We start from the raw sequence: 8,926 nt of genomic DNA on the forward strand, positions 1-8,926 counted from the left end.
AATTAAAATTTACATTGTATTTATTTGTTATTTTATAATTGTTTAATTAATTTTACAGGTATTTGATATAAGTATTCAAAGTATAGGATTTTTGTAGTGTTTTCAAGGTTTTAACCCGTGTAGTATATGTATAGTCTAGTAATACATTTATCTCCTCATACACATCTAAAAGTGTTTTAAAAAAAACAATTCCACTTAACTCCCTATTTGTGATTAATGCCAACCTGTCTCACCAAAATCAAAATAAGTTTTTGCGTAAAAAAAATAATCAAAATAAGTTTTTTTATCAAGTTTAATTATGTTAATTATTTTACCAAATTAGCATATTTTTATAGTTTATAATTTTTTCATGTTAATATATATAGTTTATGATAATTAATAGAATTTTAATTTTTTTGGTACTTCCTCAGAAAAAAAAAATATATATGGGGGGTTTTCAACATATTTAATGTGACATTTCATAATTGGATTTTCCGTTTAGGAAAATTATTAATGTTAATATAATTATGGAGATTGTAAATTTTTGTTATGGAAAATCTGTTGTATATCATTTAAATTTGAGAGATTTTAACATCCATAAAAATAGTTTTGAAGATTTTAATGGATTAAAACTTTAATGGGTAGAGTTGTTTTTTGAAAATCGGAATGTATTCTTGTTGTTAAGATTTTATGGCAATAAATGTAACAAATATTGGTCAATTTAAGAAAGTTTAGTATTTGAGTTTGTCTGCAATGTTATTTATGGAATTGTTTTAGGGTTAATGTTGTAAAAAAACATAAAATAAACAAAACTAAAAGGGCAGAACACAAAATATACTTCAAAAATGTTAATATAGATAATAATGAGAAATCTTTAATACTTATCAATTGTGACTTTGTTGCTTTCAAAATAATCAATAGATTAAATACGAAATTGTATATATATGTAAACTTATTTGATTTGCTTTTATATTGTGAGATATTTACGGAAACAACAAATCAACTTAATACAATTAAATAAAAACAAATCATCATTTAGTTTAGATTTTTTAATATTTCCTTAACGAAATTATAGTAATTAATTATGATTAGTATAGATGGAAAAAAATAAAAACCGTAGAAATTATATATATGTAAAGTTGTAAACTAATTTACAGAAAATGTGTATTGTATATCCCACATCGACTAAATATTAAATTGGTTTTTTTCAATTTTGCTGAGATTTTATATATCAAATATTAACTTCTAAATGATAACCTAAATATATTTAATCTCACTATAAATACAATGGTTTTCTAACCATTGAAATATCTCAAACTAAAAACAAGAAACTTCTCCTCTTTCGACGACAAACCAAAATAAAGAAAAACTCATCCTTCTTACAAAACTACTATCCGATATTGCGGTGTGTCTATCATCTTACAAAACTACTATCTGATATTGCGGAGTATCTATTCTCTTACAAAACTACTATCCAATATTGCGGTATGTCTGTTTCCGTGAAAAGTTATATTTTACAAACTACTTACTCTATCTAATTTACTGTATAACCCCAAATATACAAACAAACACTATATAAACTAAGAAAATAAGTCAAAATAAAAAATTACATTACAAAAATACAAATTACAAAAAAGTAATTAACAAAATATATAATCCCGTTACGAAATAATTCAAAAACACTATAAAAAAGAGTCAACATTCTAAAAACAATTTTCTTACATTGAAACTTATTAAGAAGACTTGAACAATTAAATAATAACAGTAAAGAAGAATCCACTAATAGCTGAAGTCGTACTATAAAGAGGTAACAAAAAATAAGTATATATGATAAAAATCTAACTTAAGTTATTTAATTATATAAATAAATCCGTGTTAGATTAATCAATTATTTAGTTTTGTCATTTAATAATTATTTTTTCTTAGCAATAGTGGTATTTTATATTATGATTTTCTGAATCAAATTTAGTAATTTACGATTTAAATAATCTTGAAGAAATCATTATCAATATTGTAATACATTAAATATTAAAACATTTCTATACAAATTTTGCTTTTTAATTAAAAATTGATACTTTTGTGAAACTTTAGAAAGTACAATTAGAAACAAAATGTTTGTGAGTTAAAAAAAAAAAAAAAAAAAATCCAGATTGTGTTGAGGAAAAAAACATTTCTAGGGCATGTCATTGACTTCCTTTGAAGGAGAGAGAGAGAGACTGAAGAAAAGAAGAAAAAAAAAGTAAGAAAGGGAATGAAATAAATCCGATCGAATACAATTTTGACGTCCGCAAGGACACTATTCTCTCTCTTCATCTTTTTCTTTCTTGTCTCTCTCTCTCTCTCTAAAGATACAGCGAAGAACAGGACACAATACTCTGAAGCTAAAAAAAGGTATAATTTTATAAAACCCAGAAATAACAATTTGTAGAGGCGGCACAGGATTGTTCTGTTTCTCTTGTCTTTTGGGTTCTTATCTCCAAAAAAACAACACACACACACACACACACACAAAAAAAACCCTAAAAGACTTGCAAAGTTTCTTCATTTGTAATTGTTTTGTGTTCATCCAAGTTTTCTTAAGATTAAAAAGAGTTGATTTTGGTTTGTAAAGTTTATACCTTTTGTTTCTTCCGATTCTCTATGATTTGAGTCTTATCGAAGACTTTATTCTTCAATTCCAGCTTCTGGTAAGTTTGTATAGATTGTTTCTCACTAGTCATCTCTGTTTTCTCAATTAGGGTTTGATCAAGCTTTCTTTTTTCTGGGTTCTTCTTAACTTTTTTTTTTTTTTTTGCTTTTGTCTCTCTGTGAGGACTGTTTCTTGATATTTTTTTTTTGTTGTTTTTGTTTAAAGGTGCTGAGTTTCGAATGGAGTAGATTTGCTTAATTTTGGATCTGAGAAATTCATTTGTAATCAAAACAGAGATTACGGAGACTAAGTGTTTTGGTCTCTAGAATGTTCGATACGGAACCTCACCACTTAGATTCAGCTCTTTCCTACATCTGTTTCGTGGAATTTACGACTCCGAAGCTTATCATTGGTCAGATAGAAGACGTTTCTACTTCATTGTGCCTTGGAGACATCTTTACTCCTCCAACACAGAGGAGCTGAGTTTTTTTTTTGTTTTAACGCCGTGAAATCTCTCAGTCAGTTTTGTTCTTGCTTTTTGTGAAGTTGTGATTATTTTGGTGGGGAGTATGGTACCATCAGAGCCGCCTAATCCTGTTGGCAGTGGCGAAAGTGTTCCGCCTTCCATCTTAGGAGGACAAGGAGGAGCTCCTCTTCCTTCCCAACCAGCATTTCCTTCCCTTGTTTCTCCGCGTAATCAGTTTGGTAACAACATGAGTATGAGTATGCTTGGGAATGCACCAAACATATCTTCCCTCCTCAACAATAAGTCTTTTGTAAATGGTATTCCCGGTTCTGTTATTTCTATGGATACAAGTGGGGCTGAGTCAGACCCTCTGTCCAGTGTCGGGTTTAGTGGTTTGTCTTCTTTTAATGCTCCGAGTATGGTGTCCCCGCGCTCATCAGGTCAAGTTCAGGGTCAGCAGTTCTCGAATGTTTCATCTAACCAGTTGTTGGCAGAACAACAACGGAATAAGAAAATGGAGCCTCAGAATTTTCAACATGGTCAGCAGCAGTCAATGCAACAGCAGCACCAGCAGCAGCAGTTTTCAACAGTGCGTGGAGGTGGGTTAGCAGGTGTGGGACCTGTCAAGTTGGAACCTGGTCAGGTTTCAAATGATCAGCAGCATGGTCAAGTACAACAGCCACAACAGAAAATGTTGAGAAACCTAGGATCAGTGAAGTTGGAACCGCAGCAACTTCAGGCCATGAGAAACTTGGCCCAAGTGAAAATGGAACCTCAACATTCAGAGCAGTCATTGTTTCTCCAACAACAGCAGAGGCAACAGCAGCAACAACAACAACAACAACAGTTTCTTCAAATGCCAGGACAATCTCCGCAAGCTCAAATGAACATATTTCACCAGCAGAGACTTATGCAACTTCAACAACAGCAACTCCTGAAATCTATGCCTCAACAACGTCCTCAATTACCACAGCAGTTCCAACAGCAGAGTTTACCTCTGAGGCCACCTCTGAAACCAGTGTATGAGCCGGGCATGGGTGCTCAGCGACTTACACAGTATATGTACCGACAACAGCATAGGCCTGAAGTAAATCTTCTTACCTTTTTATTAATTATTTTTCAGCCTGTTGCTTTTCTTCATGATTGACAGATCTGTCTGCTGTTAATGCAGGACAATAATATCGAGTTCTGGAGAAAATTTGTAGCTGAGTACTTTGCTCCCAATGCCAAAAAGAGATGGTGTGTTTCGATGTATGGCAGTGGCCGGCAAACAACTGGCGTTTTCCCTCAGGTTTACTGGTCAATGAACTTAGTCTTGTTTGTAATACGATTGTGAAAGAGCTTGTCTTTTCATCTAGTTCTATCGTCTTTTGCTAAGCTGATCTCATGCAACTGAGCCAGTTGTTTTTAGTCAGTTAGGTCCTTGTTTCATGTTATACTTCTTTACATGGGTATTATATTTAACAAACATTGCAGGATGTGTGGCACTGTGAGATATGTAACCGAAAGCCTGGACGTGGTTTTGGTATGTTATTTTGATAATCAGTGCTTGACTGCTTGTGTTGTTTTGGAATATAACTTGTTTTTTTAGTTGCTCATCTTTTGTGTCTTTGCCTCTTTCATTGTTTAGAGGCAACCGCCGAAGTCCTCCCGCGGCTTTTTAAGATAAAGTATGAAAGTGGCACTTTGGAAGAACTTTTATATGTCGATATGCCAAGGGAATCTCAGAATTCATCTGGTCAAATTGTGTTGGAGTACGCAAAAGCAACACAAGAGAGTGTATTTGAGCATCTTCGAGTTGTTCGTGATGGCCAGCTTCGAATAGTATTCTCTCCAGATCTTAAGGTTCTTCAGACAACTCTTTTCTCTCGCAGCAAATTATAATACCATTATTTTTTTTCTCCAATCCCTTCATTATTGTAAGTTCCTCCTCAGATATTCTCTTGGGAGTTTTGTGCTCGGCGGCATGAAGAGTTGATTCCACGAAGGCTTTTGATACCACAGGTAACTTCAAGAAAGATTAACCATCTTTCCTGCATCGTATGGGTTTATGTTTATAACAAACTGATATACCTAGTCTGTAAAGAGGCCTATGTTGTTTTGGTCTGGCAGATAGTTATTTTGGAGATGCGACCTTTCCTTTTAGCACAAAATTGGAAATACTGTCTTGATATTATTCTATCTGCTTTTGTTTGCGAAATCATCACTTTTCCTCTTTTTGTGGTTTCCAAATTTCAATAGGAGTAGAATATACAGCAAAATCAGTTAAACGGCTTAGGTAATTTAGCTCTTTTTTTTGTATTCACGTACAGGTTAGTCAGCTTGGATCGGCAGCTCAGAAATATCAGCAAGCCGCTCAAAATGCAACAACAGATTCTGCTCTTCCGGAGTTACAAAATAATTGCAACATGTAAACTTCTCTCTTTTGTTGTTAAATTGATGTAACAAATCATGTTACTCAAGACTTTTAATCGGTGATGTCTGATGTGCTGCCACTGCTCTGTAGGTTTGTTGCATCTGCTAGACAATTGGCAAAGGCCCTAGAAGTACCACTCGTGAATGATTTGGGATACACAAAGAGATATGTTCGGTGTTTGCAGGTATATGAAAGAATGTCTCAATATGAATTCAAACCCCATTGCATCTCTACAGTCTTGCATAAAACTTTAGATACCTGCATTCCCTGGACGTTCAGCTTTGAAAGGGATATCCATAATGAATTAATTAAATCAACCTCTGTAATAACCCTGTCCCTGTGACCATGTCTGCCATGCACATTATTGATTTTTTGCAATATTGTAGATCTCAGAGGTGGTAAATAGTATGAAGGACTTGATAGATTATAGCAGAGAAACAAGAACAGGACCAATTGGTAAGTTAATGTGACCTCCTGACAAAGTATATGGTGTTTTTCATCTTATAGCATCTAATTCCTTTCCCGTGTTTTTCTATTTGGTGCAGAAAGTTTAGCCAAGTTTCCACGGAGAACAGGCCCTTCATCTGCCTTGCCTGGTCCTTCTCCTCAGCAGCCCAGTGATCAACTGAGGCAGCAGCAGCAGCAGCAACAGCAACAACAGCAGCAACAACAACAGCAACAGCAAACAGTTGCCCAGAATGCAAACAGCGATCCAAGTAATAGGCAGGTGTCACTAATGCAGGGAAATCCCAGCAACGGTGTAAATTATGCCTTCAATGCAGCTTCTGCATCCACCTCCACCAACAGCATCGCAGGACTCATCCACCAGAATTCAATGAAGGCAAGACATCAGAGTGCTGCTTACAATCCACCAAACAGTCCGTATGGAGGAAATTCTGTTCAGATGCCATCACCTAGTTCCTCGGGTACCATGGTGCCATCATCGCAGCAACAACACAACCTGCCAACATTTCAGTCTCCAACATCCTCATCTAATAACAATAATCCCTCTCAAAACGGGATACCATCTGTTAATCACATGGGCTCCACAAACTCACCAGCAATGCAACAGGCGGGTGAGGTTGATGCAAACGAGTCTAGCTCGGTGCAGAAGATACTGAATGAAATCCTGATGAACAACCAAGCTCATAATAGCTCAGGAGGAAGCATGGTTGGGCATGGGTCTTTCGGGAATGATGGGAAGGCAGCTACTGTAAATAGCTCTGGTGTTCTGCTGATGAATGGCCAAGTGAACAACAGCAACCCAAGTATTGGAGGTGCTGGTGGGTTTGGTGGTGGTATGGGTCAGTCCATGACAGCTAATGGAATGAATAACATGAACGGTAACAATAGTCTCATGAACGGAAGAGTTGGGATGATGGTGCGGGATCCGAACGGGCAACAGGATCTGGGAAACCAGCTCTTAGGAGCAGTGAATGGTTTCAACAATTTTCAGTGTGATTGGAACGCGTGAGATAAAAAGATGAAGATGAACAAGACTTTGATCGGGTAATGTTTTGCTTGTGCAGCATTACACAACTCAGCTCAGGATAAGGATAGGCCATAAGCCGTGATATTGTGCTTAAGAAAGGAAGAGTCATATCTTGTACCAACAACTGGTTTCTAGGTCACCCTCTTACAATCACCATACCATCTCTTGAGTTACTGTTTCTTTTTCTTTTTAAAAATCTTGGGGAGTTTTCTTATGCTTTATAGTTATAATGTACATCTTTCTATGGGTGTGTTCCTTAGGGCACATTATCAGGGAGGCAATGATCAAGCTCTATTATCCTTCATTTATCTCTCTCCCATGTGTTAACTAAACTTTCCTAAATTATCTGACAAAAACGTTAAATACGTAATGCCTTTTTGAAACGAAAAAGTGCAATGTCTATATATGATCGATCTATGATGTCTATGTTTGGATGATTGTTAGTTTATCGTGCAATAATGGTTATGTACGATGTCTAATTGTCTGTGGTTGGTCAAAATTGTCCACTCAAACACCGAAAATCCAAATGGTCTCTTAAACAAACACAAAAGATTTTTACTTATAAGTTTGCACAAGTGTTGTGTATTCATCTACTCACATATGACCACGAGATTAAACATCGACAAAATTAAAAAAGAACAAAATGAGAAAACTGTAGTTTCAGAAAGAGTAGTCTTTCAAATCTGCTCTAGAGACGTCCATGTCAATTTCAGACAAGCATTCTTCAGCGGTAAGAGGAGGGAGTTTACGAGTCTTACGCTTCAGGTTGTGTTTGTGCCAATCACTCTTACAGTGCTCTCTGTATTGCTTAGCCTCCCCAACAAACGTGTTGCAAGTGCTGCACTTGGTCCCCTTCTTTTCTTCTCCTCCTTCTTGCTTTATGTTATCTGTAGTACTTATCTCTTGCTTCTGCATTTTCTTGCTAAGTTCAACGACGGGATCAGTCAAATCGTTAGTCTCAGCCTCAGCAGGTAACAACGGCTTGTGGGTTTGCAATGTCATATCATCATGCTCATCGTAATGATCCATGCTTGTGTCACCTTCTGCATGAACTGATACAGCAAGTATTTCTAGTTTTCCCTGTATATTCCTGACATGGGAATCACACTCTCGGAATAGGCCCGGTTCCATCTCGCAGACCTGCACAAGAATGGATCACCACAATTAGAGAGGATTAGAGACAGAAAAAAAGAAGTCCAAAAGTTTGAAGATTTAGATCATTACAGTGGACATCTGTGTTCCAGATTCGTCTTTGGAGACAACACTAGCGTCCCATTCTTTTAGCTTCTCCAGAAGCGAGGAAAAGTTTTGAACAGGAACAGTGAGGCGCAGTCTCATTGGAGAACGCTTTATAGGGAAGTGCTTTTGCAGCTCACGGATGACATCAAGCGCCTGCATTGATAATAATCAAATTGAAGCCTCACATAAACATTTCATATGTATGCCACAAGTGACTTTTGCTTCTACATTAACCTAAACCAATCACCTGCTTCTTGGAATTGCTATGAGGATCAACAGCAAAATGAATCTCATGCATCAGGCGCTCTACCATGGTGATTGTATAAGGCCGTTGTGTTTCAGGGTTGATGGTTTTCTGCAAAACAATGGTTGCAATATCCCGAAACTGGCTAGAGAACTGTGATTCTCTCTCTTTTCCAGCAACTTGAAGCTCTCCTTTCTCCAAAATCTGAAACACAGAGAGTTGGAAATGCAACATATAAGAGACATCTTAAGGAGTCACAACTTCAAAAAACTAAGAAATCAAACAAGCCATGACATACATCAATGCATATCTTCGTATGATCATCTGATCCAAAGGCCTTCATCAAGTCTTTTGATTTGGCAAGAACTCCTTTAGAAACATTCGAATACACAGTATGAGACTGAAGCACTTCATCTATGTCCTTCTCCCTGCATGAACATTTTCGCCCACATCTCAGTACG

At 36.2% G+C, this 8,926-nt stretch overlaps 2 protein-coding genes across 4 annotated transcripts in view; one reads left to right on the forward strand and one right to left on the reverse strand.

Annotated features, from left to right (window-relative positions):
• On the forward strand, window positions 2,247-7,347 carry LOC104777545 (transcriptional corepressor SEUSS). Of its 3 annotated transcripts, XM_010501821.2 has the most exons (11): window positions 2,249-2,370; window positions 2,834-3,391; window positions 3,515-4,161; window positions 4,246-4,365; window positions 4,551-4,599; window positions 4,705-4,919; window positions 5,010-5,078; window positions 5,387-5,484; window positions 5,581-5,674; window positions 5,877-5,946; window positions 6,036-7,347. In XM_010501821.2, exons 2-11 carry the CDS (start codon window positions 3,178-3,180, stop codon window positions 6,962-6,964), a joined length of 2,505 nt encoding a protein of 834 aa, XP_010500123.1. In that variant the 5' UTR covers window positions 2,249-2,370; window positions 2,834-3,177; the 3' UTR covers window positions 6,965-7,347. The 3 variants fall into 3 exon arrangements, with proteins under 3 accessions (XP_010500121.1, XP_010500123.1, XP_010500122.1); XM_010501819.2 differs by having other exon boundaries at window positions 2,247-2,370; window positions 2,834-4,161; XM_010501820.2 differs by lacking the exon at window positions 2,249-2,370 and adding an exon at window positions 2,392-2,666 and having other exon boundaries at window positions 2,834-4,161.
• The window catches only part of LOC104777546 (ribosome maturation protein SBDS-like), a 2,938-nt gene continuing 1,513 nt past the window's right edge, over window positions 7,502-8,926 (reverse strand). The window contains exons 4-5 of the mRNA XM_010501822.2: window positions 8,207-8,374; window positions 7,502-8,122 (exon numbers count right to left, since the gene is read on the reverse strand). Of these exons, the coding sequence (XP_010500124.1) occupies window positions 7,643-8,122; window positions 8,207-8,374 (648 nt within the window). The 3' untranslated portion in view covers window positions 7,502-7,642. The remainder of the gene's footprint in view (window positions 8,123-8,206; window positions 8,375-8,926) is intronic.

This window comes from Camelina sativa, chromosome 3 (assembly GCF_000633955.1).
Source record: "Camelina sativa cultivar DH55 chromosome 3, Cs, whole genome shotgun sequence".
Taxonomy (NCBI): domain Eukaryota; kingdom Viridiplantae; phylum Streptophyta; class Magnoliopsida; order Brassicales; family Brassicaceae; genus Camelina; species Camelina sativa.